The sequence below is a fragment of the Carassius carassius genome, chromosome 14 (assembly GCF_963082965.1).
Source record: "Carassius carassius chromosome 14, fCarCar2.1, whole genome shotgun sequence".
NCBI classification, from domain to species: Eukaryota; Metazoa; Chordata; class Actinopteri; order Cypriniformes; family Cyprinidae; genus Carassius; species Carassius carassius.
This window is the reverse complement of record NC_081768.1, coordinates 2,098,943-2,117,101: the sequence shown is the minus strand read 5'-3', so window position 1 is coordinate 2,117,101 and position 18,159 is coordinate 2,098,943. Positions and strand designations below refer to the sequence as shown.

The 18,159-nt window shown below is 35.2% G+C and overlaps 2 protein-coding genes and 1 non-coding gene across 3 annotated transcripts in view; 1 reads left to right on the top strand and 2 right to left on the bottom strand.

Moving 5' to 3' along the window:
- The window catches only part of LOC132156718 (egl nine homolog 1-like), a 339,835-nt gene that overhangs the window by 184,145 nt on the left and 137,531 nt on the right, over positions 1-18,159 (top strand). The gene's annotated exons all lie outside the window — the stretch shown is intronic.
- tomm20a (translocase of outer mitochondrial membrane 20) lies at positions 7,420-11,772 on the bottom strand. Its single transcript, XM_059565452.1, has 5 exons — positions 11,549-11,772; positions 11,155-11,201; positions 10,279-10,360; positions 10,060-10,202; positions 7,420-7,510 (listed from the first exon to the last, which is right to left on the bottom strand). The coding sequence occupies exons 1-5, from the start codon at positions 11,670-11,672 to the stop codon at positions 7,466-7,468; spliced, it is 441 nt and encodes a 146-aa protein (XP_059421435.1). The 5' UTR covers positions 11,673-11,772; the 3' UTR covers positions 7,420-7,465.
- On the bottom strand, positions 9,898-10,029 carry LOC132157621 (small nucleolar RNA SNORA14). The gene has a single exon (XR_009437562.1). It is a non-coding gene; the product is annotated as a small nucleolar RNA SNORA14 (small nucleolar RNA).

Sequence of the window (18,159 nt, the reverse complement as noted above, 5' to 3'; positions counted from 1 at the left end):
ATGGAAATGCAAAGTCCGTTTGCAATTGTGTTTTCCATATCTTACGAGCTATGAGCCTGTCATATTTAAATAGCAATATTAATTACCACATTTGCCTTTTCACTCTCTCTGCACTGTGCATGTAATAGGGAAAAATGAAATGAAAAATAAGTTTTACGACAAAGGTCAGAACTCCTGTTATGTTTATCATAAAATCGTTTATCATAAATTAATCTGTTACCGTTCCTACATAATTTGTAAGAAAAACAGTGATAAAATATCTACTTAGGAGTCTTTCCAATAATATATAGTTTGTCATGATTAGATTAGGATTTAACTGTAGTAGTATAAAATATAGTAATATAGAAGTAAAAAGGACGGTAACAGTTAAGGGGTTAAAAAAAATGTGGTTATTATTTGATTATATTATTATTAGTATTATTTGATATAATAATAATAATAATATTATTATTATTTGGTTGATATTATTTGTTTGCATTGTGTGACAAATACTGATAAATTTTTTCTGTTCATACCTGATTCCTTCTTGTTTTTAATAATGTGATATTTTGAGAATTGCATTGAAGGCAGTTAGGGTCAATTTGACCCGCTCCATCAAAATCGTACCCAGAAATCGAACAAAACACAGGGGTTAATCTGCCATGCTGCACTTTTAGACAAAGCTATGTAATGATCTGTCGGGGTGGATAAGTGTCAACAATGCAAAGCCCCTACAGCCTAATTTAAAGCAGTGAATGGCATTCCTGCAGTTGAAATGCAGGCTGGACACATTGTGAATGCATGCGCATGTTTACCTCAGATACTCTTTCAACCAATCAGCATGTCATGAAGGTTTCCGAAATGCGACTCTGACCTTCAAAGCATGTGGCACCTAGTTAACCTGAACTGAACAGTGCTCTTTAAACTAAAATATATGCTTGTTGCATGGATCAGGGGTTAAAAAAATGGGGTAAATATTACTTTCACCCAGAAATTAGTAGGTCTGTTAGTAAAATCTGTTGAATTTAGCAATCTTTGTTGCATTATGTGCCAATGGTGACCATTCAAAACTGGAGATTTCAATATGGCTTCACGAGTAAATTGTATTTTCAGTGGACAAAAACTAAATGTGGGTCATTTTGCAAAAACGATACTTCTTTTCTTTTACAGATAAACAAATAATATTGAAACTAGAAATGCATCTTTTTTTCATTCTGTCCAAACAAATGCATTGAACATGCATTGAAATTTTAGATGTGGACCTCTGGTTGAGTTGACATGGAATGACAAATACCATTTTTTTTTAAATAAATGTAAAAAGTCATGATTAAAAAAAAGTTTGAAATAATACATATCAGTACTATAGTAAATGGAAAAATAGCACAGCATAATAGAAACTAAATATTTCTCAAACAGTATTTTACACATTTATAATAGCCTATGAATTTTTCACAGTATAAAATTAATAAAATATATAGCTGTAAAATATATTTGAATGTTCATCTGTTGTATCTAAAGTGACTAATTCAATTCAAGGTAAAACATTTTAACACCTCATGCATTGTTTGGGAATCAAACCCACGACCTACTAGCAAGCACCATCCTCTGCTGTCTGAGATTTTTAAAGCAACATTTCTTCAAAAAAAAATTATTTGGTCATCATTTCAAATCAAATACGGTGCCTTTTGGTGCATCACATCAATGCGTCAATAAAATCACAGAAAGATGTTGCAAAATAAACCTGATGCAATATTTGATTTAGAGATCTTCAATTAACCAAATTTTACTGTTTGTTACATTAATGCTGTAACTAAGCTACAATGAGGGTATATAAACAAATAACTTTTGGGGTTAACGGTTCCTTTAAATGTTTTGAACAAGAATGCATCTATTTTACGGAATTCTGCATATTTTCCCCTAAAAGCCAGCACAGAAATGGGAAAAATGCCAGATTTGATCTAAATCCACAGTGCACAAAACAGTCAAATGTGAAGGGTTTTGATCCCTGCAATGAGTTGCCGTGCTGGATCAGATGGCACAGCTGTTAGCACTCCAAGCACGTACACCTCTCTTTATTTTTAGGACGTGCCAAGGATTTTTCCTCCTCCCCACTGTATTTTTTGCAACACATGACACAGGGCTTAAGAGTGCTTTGGTAATTAAAATCCCCCTGCTGCTGCCCCTGCAACACTCCGCCATTATTATTAGCACGACTGTGACTCGGTTTACATTTCCTCAGCGCCTGCTGGCATGACAGCGCTCTACTTTCTCCTTGCTTGCACCATGATCCATTTCATTCTCTCTCCCTCTCTCTCTCTTTCTTTCTCCCACTGGCACGTACACACAGTTGGCAGCGAGAGCTGAACGACAGCACATTGCAATGCATTTCTGATTGTCTGTGGTAATCTGGTGGCCTGTTTTGAAATGCATGCATTGTGATCAAGGCACATGCATATGAGTATAGGCAATATTTGCACAATGCATGCATGCAAAACATCAAAAACATTTGTCCAATTATTCACATGCAGAGAATTAAACTCTTCAACTATTTAATGCATGTTACTGCAATGCAAACACACAAAGCACATTTATAGTGGAGTTGCCTCACATAAACTAATAAAGTAATGACAGGATCATTTGTCAGAGATCACCTTTAATCATGTTAGCCTACAGGTTCTGGTGGTAAACTAGTCAACACCATGAGGACTAGAGAGCCAGGGAGGTTATCCAAGAGGCTGGAGCAACAGTGCCCCCTGTTGAAACTATGACAGACTCACATTCACACACGGTTTACAACACAAGCTGTTTTCTTCGGTCTATTGTCATAGACTCACACCCCAATCTGTCTTCTCTAGTTACTTAACATCAAAGTATGGTAAAGTTGGGTTTACCACAAGCCTTATTTTACTCATAAATTGAAAACCCCTATAATAAAAACCCAAATACAGGCAAATTCGTCTTCTAGGTTCTGAGTAATGGTACCTGCACCAAAAGCATCTACAACAGCAAACGCTTGGCTACTGCATTTTAACAATGCTGACATTGCATTATGTTTCAGCGCCAGTAGCTTGAACAAGAACAAAGCTTTCTCCATTGGCCGCAGTATCATTCACACACAACACCACAAATCAGCTTCACTTCTAATAATTGACTCGCTGAGGTCAGTAAGACATGCCTATTAAAAATTAATGAAATCATTAAAATGTACTCAAGAAAAAAAAAAAAAAAAAAGAAAAAAAAAATCACAGGGCTAAAAAATTTAACTATTGTAATTAAACACTTTATAAAATGTTGTTAAATTGTACAATTTACATTATTTAAATTAATTAGACAGGCTTTTTGGTTACTAAAATTTGAGTTAACTATTAAACGAAGTCCAGAAAAATACACAGAATTCAGAAAAATTCATATAGACATGGCTTTTGATTACTAAAATTTAATTAAACCATTTAAATGGAATCTAGAAAACTTTGGGAAACATTTGGGGGGAAATAAAAAGGAATTTAAGAACAAATTAAATATTTCATTGGGCCCCAAAAATATAATTTTTGTAATTAAACTCTTACTGAAATGTTAAATTATAATAATAATAATAAATAATAATTCATTACATTTATATAGCGCTTTTCTAGGCACTCAAAGCGCTTTACATAGACAGGGGGTATCTCCTCATCCACCACCAGTGTGCAGCATCCACCTGGATGATAAGTTTCATGATTTCAATTTATTAGACATTTATTAGGCTTTTTGATGAACCATTAAATCAAGTACAGAAGAAAAGAAAACTGAATTAGGGGTTGAAAAAAAACAACAACAACAGAAATTGGGCAAAATAAAATAAAAATGGATTTTGTGAAAGAAAAAGGCCCTACCATTATGAAAAAAAAATTATACTTTAAAACATATTCAACTTTTTACTTAAATAATTTCACAATATTATTGTTTTACTTTATTTTTGATCAAATGAATGCAGCCTTGGTGAGCAGATGTATAGATATATATTTACATAATTAATTCTCGTTATACTGCCTTTAATTCATGCTATTTTTAATTCATATAAATGAGGATAAATACATTTTTCATTTTAGCATCTCTATCCCTTTAAAGCCCAAATCAAATCTCAGCAGCTTCCCTCTTAACACACTTTTCCCATCTTATAAAAGTAAGGGAGGGAGCAGCTTTGGTATGAGTGCATGAGTTCATGGAAAACACACCGTCTGTCATTATGTTTTTATTCGACGTTCTTGGCTCCAGTTGTGTTTTCATATTTTATTTTCTCTTTTACAGAAGCATTTTCCAGTTCCTGTCTCTTGGCAGCGCCGAGCGTCTGACTAAATCTTCCAAACACAGTAAAAAAAGAAAGAAAGAAACCAGCTGCAGACTTGGATAAAAATAATTAGGCCTGTATTTGTCTGCCAGCAGAGAAGCTTCCAAAGCGACCAAACCCTTTCCTGTGCTGCGGTCATTAAAAGCTCTCTGATGTTTTACTGCTGTGTGAATGAAGCTTTAAGCAGCTGAACATATTCCTCCAAAACAAAACTAATAAAGGTTAGAGTAAAAGCGGATAAAATATCTAACAACTCGTATTTTTTCAGGCCAAACAGACCCTCCCAAACTCATGTAATCAGGACTTGTGGCACAAAGTCTGGCGCACATTACACTTTATACAACATAAAAGATCTTCAGACTGACATTAATAACCATGCAGTAATGAATATCACCCTGTGACATCATTACAGTGTTTACGTCATTGTAAACTTACAGTAGCCCACCAAAGAGAGCACTGACCTTTCAAAGACAAACTTAGACACAAAAGCCATGTTGCTATGTCCAACAAGCCATGTCGGTCTCACGCCACACATTATGTTCTCACGCAGTAGAAAATACATCACTGATAAAAGAGGACACCGACAAACAAGACAGAGCAGGTTACTTTAGGTATGAAACAAAGCATTCAAATGTCTTCATTTTTTAAAGAAATTCAAACAATAAATACCATTCTGTGGCTCTTTAACAGATTGCTGTAGTGCCTCATTTCAAGCAGCACATGAAATGATAGTCTTTTCATATTTATTACTATTTATAGCACAGAATAAACATGAATGAACATCAGAGGGCATGTTGTTAAAGACGCAGAAAGACGTCAATAAACAGTGAACTCTCTACACTCCTGTCTGTGTCTGGGATGTTTGCATTATGATTGGTCAGACCGCATGTCAATCAAACTCCAGGCGAAGGGTGAAATATCCTCAGACTTCCTTTTTTTTTTTTTTTTTTTATCCCTGTTGGGTAAATGAACGGGAAGAGGCTCCAACTCACTCTTCATTTGTAAACATGCAGTAAAATTCTGGTTTTATAAACTTTTTCAACATTGTAAACATACAATGTATACAGTGCAAATGACAGAACCAGGAGCAAAAATACATAGCAACATGAAGCAAATACAGATAAATAAGACAAGAGTTCACCACGGTTAAAACTCAAAAACACAAAACCAAGGAAGGAACTTGAAAATGGCTTCAATATAACTCTATGAAATTCGATTAATTTTTTAAAAGATTATGTAAATCCGTTCAGAAATATGCAAAACAGGGAGCACCTGTGATCTCCATCAACTCCAATTTCTATAAAAGCTGTAGTTTTTGTGTTTTGGCTTTTGTAGGGTAGAATAAAACAAAAGCATAGTAGAAAACTCTCAAATACATTTTTTAAATACATTGCATAGAAAACTGCATTTTCAGTTAACTTGCTACTAAAAGCCAGAACACTTAAGATCTGATGCCACTAACCTGAAATACTTCTGCAAATCCAGTGATCATATCCTCATCATAAGCGCTAATTGTATCATTGATTGTATCTGGTTTAAACATGATTTCGTTGCTTGATAATTGGTATTTAATATTAACGTTACTATTTACGCAACTACTTCCGCTTTATACGTAATGCGTCTTGGGCGATCCCGGTTATTAGCGTACAACGTGACTACGTGTGTTTTTGGACGTTCCACTACGCTGTCTTTCGTAAACATACGCGTCTGTGTTGCCAAGTGCTTGGTTTTCCCGCGGAATTGTGCTACGCTTGCCGCAGTTTAAAGGGATAGTTTGGAATACTTTTGATTGGCAGTTGTATGGGATTAGAATCCCGCCAAATGTATTGCAGTCACAGATCGAAAAATGGCCACTCAATCTAATGTTGACCTACAGAAATGTGCGCTATTGAAGTGTGTGTGGACACTGAACAGCAGGACAGATGGAGGCACCAGTGCTCTCACTTGCTCTTAAAATGTGAACTTGAGCGAGAAACTCCATGTATGAAAAATAAATCTATAGAGAGTGCCACTCTCAGAGTGCAATGTCTATGCTCAAATGAAAAAAAGAAAACGTGTGTGAAATGCACAATGTGCATAGTTTAAGATTGCTTTCAGTTCAATAAAATAACAAAGAAATAAAAAAATTTTTTGTTAAATGAAATAAAATCTAAATATTATAAATATTATTTAATTATAAAAAAGGAACATTTTGTTAAGAGAAATAAAGCTGCAATAAATTAAAATATTAGATGTAATTTTAAATGAAAATTAGAAATGTTTCCCATTTTATAAAATGTTTTCATATTTGTGCCTCTCAGTAAAACATCAAATAATCTTTTTGTATTTCTTTTGGTTTATTAATACCGCACATCGTCTAATTAGTAGTCTATCTGAGTACTATAGCATACCATATGCACATAATATTTAATGTAGTGATCGTTATATTTTCTAGTATGCCATAATAAACATATTTTGAAAAAGTTATGAATGCCTGTGTTGACCAATAGCTTTAACTGTCTTTGCTTATTAAACAAAGATAGATGAGTTTTAATGTAAAATATTCTTCAGTTCAGACAACTAAATCTCAAGCCAAGTTTATAGTTTATAATAATCTGAGTTTGTACTGCCTCCAAGAGGAAGAGCACTGCAATCGTGAAAATTATGATTTGGAGAAGAGCAAGTAAAACAGCAGAAGCACATTCAGAAACGTGAGGCACAAGACATTCATGATTAAAGTATTTAATGAATAACTGATTTTTAAAGTTCAGTGCATACAAATTAATGTACCCAAAACACTTTCACACTCAAAACATTACATTACATTTATTAATTTAGCTGACGCTTTTATCCAAAGCGACTTACAAAACGACTCATGCACAAAAACATCTGATTACACTGCAGATAGATCAGCACTACTTTGTGTTCGTGTCTGTAACATGATGACCTTATAACCAGAAAAACATTCAACTCTTACTTTGATGCTTTCGTTTGTATTCAAAGATCTGTGATTGTTACAAGAAATCATGTTTGGAATGGCTTTTAATATGAACTATGATAATGCAAACTATGACCAGACAGAGTGCAGTGATCAGGATGAGTGTGCAAACAAAACACAGGAATGAAGGAGATGCATAAAACACCAGAAGATCAGCAGGTGGATCATCACACTGCCAGGCTTCACTCCACGTCATCTTCCTCCAGACTCGGAGAACTTACTATCCGCTGTGAATGGGAGAAATGATCACCGTTAAAGGAACAGTACACCCAAAATAAACACTTGCAGAAAATGCCCCCACCATCTTCAGGCTATATGTGATGTAGATGAGTTTGTTTCTTCATCAGATTTGGAGAAATGTAGCATTGCATCAGTGTCTCATCAATGGATGCTCTGCAGTGAATGGGTGCCGTCAGAATGAGTCTAAACAGCTGATAATAACATCACAATAATAATCCACAGCACTCCAGTCCATCAGTTAACATCTGGAGAAGACAGAAGCTGAAACAAATCCAGCATTAAGATGTTTTAACTAAAATGCGAGTCCATAATCCATAATAACACTTCCTCCAGTGAAAAAGTGGTCTGAATCAGGAGAGAAATCTGCACGGATAAAGTACAGTTTACAAGCCAAAACAGCTCTAAATAAATATGTTGCTGGATTTTGATGTGAGAGACAACAGGAGATGGACTTTTTTTTCCACTGGAGTAACTTAGTGTTGTTATGGATTATTAACTCATATTTTAGCAGGAAGAGATGGTTTGAAGTTAAAAACGTCTTGATGAATTTGTTTCAGCTTTTGTCTTCTACAGTCGTGGCCAAAAGTTGAGAATTACATAAATATTAGTTTTCAAAAAGTTTGCTGCGAAACTGCTTTCAGATCTTTGTTTCAGTTGTTTCTGTGATGTACTGAAATATAATTACAAGCACTTCATACGTTTCAAAGGCTTTTATCGACAATTACATGACATTTATGCAAAGAGTCAATATTTGCAGTGTTGGCCCTTCTTTTTCAGGACCTCTGCAATTCGACTGGGCATTCTCTCAATCAACTTCTGGGCCAAATCCTGACTGATAGCAACCCATTCTTTCATAATCACTTCTTGGAGTTTGTCAGAATTAGTGGGTTTTTGTTTGTCCACCCGCCTCTTGAGGATTGACCACAAGTTCTCAATGGGATTAAGATCTGGGGAGTTTCCAGGCCATGGACCCAAAATTTCAACATTCTGGTCCCCGAGCCACTTAGTTATCACTTTTGCCTTATGGCACGGTGCTCCATCGTGCTGGAAAATGCATTGTTCTTCACCAAACTGTTGTTGGATTGTTGGAAGAAGTTGCTGTTGGAGGGTGTTTTGGTACCATTCTTTATTCATGGCTGTGTTTTTGGGCAAAATTGTGAGTGAGCCCACTGAGAAGCAACCCACACATGAATGGTGTCAGGATGCTTTACTGTTGGCATGACACAGGACTGATGGTAGCGCTCACCTTTTCTTCTCCGGACAAGCCTTTTTCCAGATGCCCCAAACAATCGGAAAGGGACTTCATCGGAGAATATGACTTTGCCCCAGTCCTCAGCAGTCGATTCACTATACTTTCTGCAGAAGACCAATCTGTCCCTGATGTTTTTTTTGGAGAGAAGTGGCTTCTTTGCTGCCCTTCTTGACACCAGGCCATCTTCCAAAAGTCTTGGCCTCACTGTGCGTTCAGATGCGCTCACACCTGTCTGCTGCCATTCCTGAGCAAGCTCTGCACTGGTGGCACTCCGATCCCGCAGCTCAATCCTCTTTAGGAGACCATCCTGGCGCTTGCTGGACTTTCTTGGACGCCCTGAAGCCTTCTTTACAAGAATTGAACCTCTTTCCTTGAAGTTCTTGATGATCCTATAAATTGTTGATTTAGGTGCAATCTTAGTAGCCACAATATCCTTGACTGTGAAGCCATTTTTATGCAACGCAATGATTGCTGCACGCGTTTCTTTGCAGGTCACCATGGTTAACAATGGAAGAACAATGATTTCAAGCATCACCCTCCTTTTAACATGTCAAGTCTGCCATTCTAACCCAATCAGCCTGACATAATGATCTCCAGCCTTGTGCTCGTCAACATTCTGACCTGAGTTAACAAATCGATTACTGAAATGATCTCAGCAGGTCCTTTAATGACAGCAATGAAATGCAGTGGAAAGGTTTTTTTGGGATTAAGTTAATTTTCATGGCAAAGAAGGACTATGCAATTTATTTGATCACTCTTCATAACATTCTGGAGTATATGCAAATTGCTATTATAAAAACTTAAGCAGCAACTTTTCCAATTTCCAATATTTATGTAATTCTCAAAACTTTTGGCCACGACTGTACAGATGTTAACTGATGGACTGGAGTGCTGTGGATTATTATTGTGATGTTATTATCAGCTGTTTAGACTCATTCTGACGGCACCCATTCACTGCAGAGCATCCATTGATGAGACACTGATGCAATGCTACATTTCTCCAAACCTGATGAAGAAACAAACTCATCCTGACATTTTTCATGTCTAGGGGAACTATTTCTTTAACACAGGTTCTCTACTACCAGCATGTTAGTAGTGAGAGGTGATGAGTGAGAGGTGTTTCAATGTTCAAGAGGTGAAATAGCTAATAGTCACTGTGAAGACACGTAGCTTTGGAAAGTTCTTGGTTTTCTCTTGCATTCCTTCTTGTCCCAGGAGCTAGACGCAGCTCACGGGGGGTTTAAAGGAGTGCGGTGATGGATGTGAGATGTGTGTTGAGCTCACCTGACTGATGGTTGGTAGTTTGGTGAGTAGCATCTGGAAGACGTGAGGAGGCAGAGTCTGCTGGAGCACCTGAAGGAGCTGCTGTGGTTGGCCGCAGACGGCAATGGCGTTGGTCAGGTGATCAACACCCTTCTCATAGTCTCCTGAGGAACACATTTGGGTGTCTAACACTTCATGGCATGCAGAGTAGATCTAGAAACCTTGTGACAAACATCTCACCCTGCGCCAGCAGCTCCTCGCCCAGCTGAATCTCATCCAGGAAAAACTTCTGCACGGCTGCCGCATCTTTAAGATCTGGCAACTGAAAGATAAAGAGCCATACTTCATCTCCTTCATAAAGCTCTAGAGACACTTTTAAAACTCAGATCAAAGGACCAAATGGTGTGATGAGGAGATTGAGGAAAAGTTTACAGAAAAACATTAAAAATCTGAAGCATAATAAATAAATAAATAAATACAAATATATTTTCTAACTAAACTTGATTTTTTTTATAAAATGTATTAAAATTAAATCAAACTTTTCAAATGAAAAATAAAAATTAAATAACAAAAAGATAAAAATGAGATCTGAAGAATAATAAATAAATAAAAAGATATTTCTAACTAAACTTAAACTTAAATTAAATATTTAAAATGATTTTTTTATATAAAAATAAAGATAGAAAATAGGCAATAAAGATATTTAAAATAAAGATAAAAATGAGATGAATGCAATAAAATTGATTAGACAAAATAAATAATGAACAATGAGGTCTAACTAAATAAATATGAAAATTGAAATAAATTGATTAAAATAAAAAAATATTTCAAATGAAAAAAATGATTAATATAAATAAAAGAAAAATAAAAATAAGCTGTAACTAACTAATATGTAATAAAGTATGTATAAAGAACAAGTAAAATAAAACAAATGCTTTAAAAACATAACAGTAAAGAACTATAGTGATAGAAAATAATAATGTATAATAATGATACGTAACAGAATCATTTTAGCATGAGGTTGATCATATTTGGGGTTCTGTTGCATTTACTGCTTAAAAAAATGTAATGACAAGATTAATAAACCTCTAAACGTGATTCAGATGTTTGACCTACTTCAGCGAGTCCAGATTTATTCTGAGCAGCTCTCTGCTTCTTCCTCCCTAAAAAAGAGAGAACAAAACAGCACATCAAACTACAGATATCTATATGTATTCATGTTCAATTAACATATTTAATGCACAACGCATGATCACCTTATGACTCACAAGTGAACCGTTCATACGAGTCACTCAAACGAACCGATTCAATGAAGCATTCATCGGGGGTCAAAATGTCTGAACGAGACTGACCTGTTAGTTATTACCAATCTAACATTGTTGGGAAGCTACATTTATTTTATAGTTTAATTGCGTAATTCCCCAACACTAGTAGTCTGTAATCTAAACAGCAGCTCAGTGAATCCAAACTAACCAGCGCGCGAGTAATCTTTGCCGATCACATGACTCACGTTCACGCAGTCTGGTTCTGAAGTTCGGATCGCTGCGTCGTTTTCTGTCGAAATAGATACAGTACCCGATGAAGATCGCGCCGCAGACCCCCGCAGCGATCGTGCTCGGTTTGCTGCCCATCATCGCGGCGCCGTTAACGGTGATCTGCTGCGGCGTCTGCAGGACACGTGCTCACACAGCGACGGAAGGACCCCTCTGGGAGTGTTCGCTGCAGACGCCTGAAAGATTCTTAACATCTTCACAGAATATATTATTCTTAATAGGGTGATTTGTTTTCTTTTTTTGTATTTGCTTTCAAAATTCCCCCTGTCCTTTCATTCACATTTATTTTTGTTTGCATAACTGTATAACATTAAATATTAGCATCGAACAAAACGAACGATTAATGTTAATTAATGGCATCCAAAATAAGTTTGTTTTCATAATGTGTGTGTGTGTACTGTGTATATTTATACAAACACACACACATACATGTATAGATTTAAGAAATATTTACATGTATATAGACTATTCATAGTTATATGATTTATACTATACATAATTATAAATCGGAATATTAGATAAACAAAATATTAGACAAATAATATTATATAAATTTATATGTGTGTCCGTGTAATTTTATAAAACAAAAATGATAAAATATATATATATATATTAAATTATTTTGGATGAGATTAATCTTTTGACTGCTCTATTACGTTTATATATAAACTTGAAGATTTTAGAATATACACACACACACACACACACACTAGACAACATTTGAAGTGGATCAGAAAGTTAATTTAATCACAAACTAAATTTGGCTGTGAAAATTCCCTCCAAAAGATAATTTAAACCTATTATTGTGTTAAATGTTTAATTCGAGAAACATCTCAGTATTTTTTGTTCAGACAGTTAAAATCACTAGTGACCAAAACAGCTCAGTTACTAACAGTATTCTTTTAAAATACCTTCTTTTATGACATTTTGAGGTTTTAAACAACAAGAGGGTGACTAAATGACAGAATGGATTTATTTATTTTTGGTGAACTATCCCTTTAATGTTTTTTAATAATAAATGAAACGATACGGAAACTACCAGCAGGTGGCTATAGATGTCTTTATGAGTCGATTCGTTCAAACGGCTGATTCATTCAGGAGTTCAGTAAAGGCTCTATGAATCAGGCTTTGATTCATTGATTCACGCGATTCGTTCAAAACGTGGATTCATTCAGAAACTAAACGGCGCTGTTTCTCAAAGAGGCACAACAATTCTGCTGTGGCTTTATAGGTATGTATTTACGTTGGCAAAATTGAACAAAACATGCAATATTGTTCAAATTTTGCACAGTATTAACTTATTTACTGAACTGTTAACATTTAAACTCGGGACAAAAACAGCACTTGTGTAATATTGCTTTCGCTGCTGGTGTGATATGATAGAAATATAAGACAAAAACTCATACGTATTTTTATTTTTTTTGCCCCAATATATAGAACTGCATTCATGGAGTTGTTGCACCGAATCATTTGTAAGTGTATCATGTGTAAGATGGCGTACAGGTCTGGGGGCGGGGCCAGTGCATTAACTGCTTAAAATATTTTAATTGCGTTTTTTTTTTTTTAGAATTTAAGATAAAGTGGTAAACTGACAGCCCTTACACACACACACACACACACACACACACACACACACACACACACACACACACACACACACACACACACACACACACACACACACACACACACACACACACACACACACACACACCCCTAGTACATGAAGTAACAAATAAACTAGTCATTGTACTCATTTCTGTTCCAAACTTATACAACCCGAATTCCGGAAAAGTTGGGACGTTTTTTAAATTTTAATAAAATGAAAACTAAAAGACTTTCAAATCACATGAGCCAATATTTTATTCACAATAGAACATAGATAACATAGCAAATGTTTAAACTGAGAAAGTTTACAATTTTATGCACAAAATGAGCTCATTTTCAATTTTGATTTCTGCCACAGGTCTCAAAATAGTTGGGACGGGGCATGTTTACCATGGTGTAGCATCTCCTTTTCTTTTCAAAACAGTTTGAAGACGTCTGGGCATTAAGGCTGAGTTGCTGGAGTTTTGCTGTTGGAATTTGGTCCCATTCTTGCCTTATATAGATTTCCAGCTGCTGAAGAGTTCGTGGTCGTCTTTGACGTATTTTTCGTTTAATGATGCGCCAAATGTTCTCTATAGGTGAAAGATCTGGACTGCAGGCAGGCCAGGTTAGCACCCGGACTCTTCTACGACGAAGCCATGCTGTTGTTATAGCTGCAGTATGTGGTTTTGCATTGTCCTGCTGAAATAAACAAGGCCTTCCCTGAAATAGACGTTGTTTGGAGGGAAGCATATGTTGCTCTAAAACCTTTATATACCTTTCAGCATTCACAGAGCCTTCCAAAACATGCAAGCTGCCCATACCGTATGCACTTCTGCACCCCCATACCATCAGAGATGCTGGCTTTTGAACTGAACGCTGATAACATGCTGGAAGGTCTCCCTCCTCTTTAGCCCGGAGGACACGGCGTCCGTGATTTCCAACAAGAATGTCAAATTTGGACTCGTCTGACCATAAAACACTATTCCACTTTGAAATAGTCCATTTTAAATGAGCCTTGGCCCACAGGACACGACGGCTCTTCTGGACCATGTTCACATATGGCTTCCTTTTTGCATGATAGAGCTTTAGTTGGCATCTGCTGATGGCACGGCGGATTGTGTTTACCGACAGTGGTTTCTGAAAGTATTCCTGGGCCCATTTAGTAATGTCATTGACACAATCATGCCGATGAGTGATGCAGTGTCGTCTGAGAGCCCGAAGACCACGGGCATCCAATAAAGGTCTCCGGCCTTGTCCCTTACGCACAGAGATTTCTCCAGTTTCTCTGAATCTTTTGATGATGTTATGCACTGTAGATGATGAGATTTGCAAAGCCTTTGCAATTTGACGTTGAGGAACATTGTTTTTAAAGTTTTCCACAATTTTTTTACACAGTCTTTCACAGATTGGAGAGCCTCTGCCCATCTTTACTTCTGAGAGACTCTGCTTCTCTAAGACAAAGCTTTTATAGCTAATCATGTTACAGACCTGATATCAATTAACTTAATCAATCACTAGTTGTTCTCCCAGCTGAATCTTTTCAAAACTGCTTGCTTTTTTAGCCATTTGTTGCCCCCGTGCCAACTTTTTTGAGACCTGTAGCAGGCATTAAATTTTAAATGAGCTAATTAAGTGGATAAAAGTGTAAAATTTCTCAGTTTAAACATTTGCTACGTTATCTATGTTCTATTGTGAATAAAATATTGGCTCATGTGATTTTAAATTCCTTTTCATTTTATTAAAATTTAAAAAAACGTCCCAACTTTTCCGGAATTCGGGTTGTAGGTTTTCTATTCTAGTATTTTGTTTTGCATTGTTAGTTATATATTTGTTCCGTATAGTCAGAGTCTCAGGTTGTGCTGTTCTTCAGAAGATATTTTAGATCAAAACACAGCAGCAGATCACTAGATTTAGGATTGTGATCACTTATCTCTGATAGGAACCGAAGTGGACATTCAAGGTCACAAACTATGGCATTTAATTCAAAGGCTTTTCTGCTTACATTTGTACAATAAATTACACACGGTCCATCTTCTGATGAGCTTAATAAATATGATAGAACTTCCTGTTAAGCTTTGACACTCTCTTTCTCTCTCTCTCGTCTTTACAAACATCTCTGAACATACTTGTAAAGATCCATAAAACTTTACAGTTCATGTACAGATTGGAAAATACCACATTTTAAAAAAGAAAAAAGAAAAGAAAAAGAAAACCTGGTACAAGCACAGTCTTAATGGAAATACACAGACGAGAACAAAATAGCATGAAATCAAAACTAACCTCTATGCAAGAACGAAACAAAAGCGCGAATAAGAAAATGAACATGCTTCTACTTTCTGGATGTACACAGACGCTACAGTTAAAACAGTAAAACTGTACAGAAACGTACATGGTATTAACAGTGCAAGATATTAAATAGCTCGACTCAAAACACACTTCTCAATATACAAATGTATAACAAAGGCATACAATTACATACAAGTGCCAAACGCTACAGACCTTCAGGTTATGATACAAGAGGGAGTCTATACAAAGGAAACTCTGGAGATCTTCAGCACTTTTCACATCGTAACCCTTTCCCTGGTCAGATCGCGCAGGATGAAACCACCGAGGGTTCAGAGATGAGAGGAAGATGTTGCTTGGTTCTCGGAGCTTCTCTTGGTTTTACTTTTAAAGCAGTAATTCACCCCAAATGAACATGGACTCATCCTCATGTCTTCACTCAAACCATGCTATTGATTTTTCTTGGAGCGGCTGTTGTGCTGTATTTGAAGTCTTATTAAATCAAGATACTTTACATTTTTAAGTATTTTTTTTCTTGCAATTGCAAGATTACATCTAGCGATCCTTCCTAATTTTTTAAAAAATCTTTCCTACAGAATTCTGAGTTTGTGTCACAATTTTGACTTTTAAACTTTTGAATTCAGCATATTGAAATTATGCCGTTATCCTAATTTTTCTAAATTTACATCTCACAATTTTGACTTTACGTGGAATTCTGAGTTTGCATCTGACAATTTTGAGATTGACACAATTCTGTTCAAAATTCAGAAGTTCAGAAGTTTAAATGTTGCATTTCTGATGCATTTTTCTCAGAATTCTGCATTTACATCTCGTATTTTTGAAGAATTCAGTTTCTCACAATTTTACTTTTTTCCTGAAAATTGAGTTTGCATCTTGTAATTTAGATTTTTTTTCTTCTCAATTCTCAAAATTCAAATTTCTGCCATTCCTGTTTAAAATATTTAAAATATTATTTAAAATATTAAGTCATCTCACACATTTGAGTTTTTTTCAAAGTTCTAATTTGCGTCACAATTATATCATTTTTCTCAGAATTCTGAGTTTATCTCTTGTAATTCTGATGTATTTTTCTCTAAATTTACATTTTGCAATTTGGACTTTATTCTCAGAATTATTAGTTTATTTCTAATTTCAGTTTAAATCTGAAATTCTGACTTTTTTTTCTTTTTCAAAATTCCAAATTTGCATCACACAATTCTGATTCTGAAAATCTCTCTTAATGTACACAACCTCAAAATTGTGTGGAAAAAACAAGTCCCAGTTAGCTCTTTTATTTTTGTATACTGTGGTGGAAACAAGCTTCCTCGGATAGATTTGTGTGAGAAACAGACTGAAATGATGTTGTTTTTAGAGACCGACAGATGTTGTAGGAAAAACAAACATCTTTTGTGTTTCTCAGGACAATTTCATTATACGGTTTTGGAAGCACATGAAAGCATTTTAATTTTTAGGTGAATTACTGCTTTAACCCACAGTCCACCCATCACTGCAAGCACAAGCCACCAAACCAGCAGAGTGTTTCTAAGTGGCCTACACTCACGGCATTGGAGAAAGAGGCGGGAAATGGAAACAAGGAAGACAAATACACAAAGGCTACGTACAGAACAGAACGGCATCTGTCATTGCACACGATCACAGATGAATCTGCCATTGCACTTCTGAATACTGCCACATTAACCATTTAAACCCCACAGGGTCTGGATAGATTTCAGTAGTAAAATACACTTAGAATCCTGGCTGCCAGAAAAAGTCATCAATTCTCAAATTGTCAACAATCATAATACATTTCACCTCCAGAGATACTGAACGCAAACTCCAAACGTGAGCGCGCGGCTCAATAGCCCTTATCCCGACTCGCTCGCTTCTCCGTCGACAAGACAAGCTCATGAACAAACACAGAGAATCGAGCGGAGAACGATGAAGATGAAGGGCTGGTCAACATATCATTCATAAGGCTTTCTGAAATCATCACAAATAAAACAATGGACAAATTGGGATATAACATTCATAAGGCGTGATCTGAACCAAAACACATCCAAGTCAGATTTAACCCTAAAACTAAATTTAATTGTGAAAACAATTTAAATATAATTATTAAATATACAATTCTCATCACTTTCAACTGTGATTCTCATTACTGCGATATGGCATTTTTAATGATCTATTTATTAAACCAAAATATGCAAAAAAATATTTCAAAATGAAACCAATGTTTAGGGCCATTAAGATTTTGTTTTTTATTAAAACATGATTTATACATAAATATTTATTAAATTTATAGTTCCCAATTGCTTCTATAACAGTATATTTAAATACTATATATTTAATAAAATAATGTAATACAAATACTAATTTAAAATATAATTATAATATATAAAATAATAATTAAAATTGTAATTTTAATTAAAATTTCTAATTATTTCCAATGTTTTATTTTATATATATATATATATATATATATATATATATATATACACACACACACACATATACATATATATATATAAAAATTTCACAATTAAAAAATGAAACCTATTTTTAGGAGCACTGTTTTTTTATTAATTGTGAAATTTATATACAATTATTTATTAAATGTATAATTATTATTGTCAGTGGTTTTTCTCAGGACTCTTATACAGTATTTAAGAAATCATATTAACAAAAGCATAACGAA

Coding starts and splice junctions, on each gene's coding strand:
- tomm20a (XM_059565452.1), bottom strand. CDS start 11,672: ATGATGGGCAGCAAACCGAGCACGATCGCTGCGGGGGTCTGCGGCGCG. Junction 10,203..10,278: donor CGAGGAGCTGCTGGCGCAGG/GTGAGATGTTTG, acceptor TGTGTTCCTCAG/GAGACTATGAGAAGGGTGTT. Junction 7,511..10,059: donor AACTACCAACCATCAGTCAG/GTGAGCTCAACA, acceptor TCCCATTCACAG/CGGATAGTAAGTTCTCCGAG.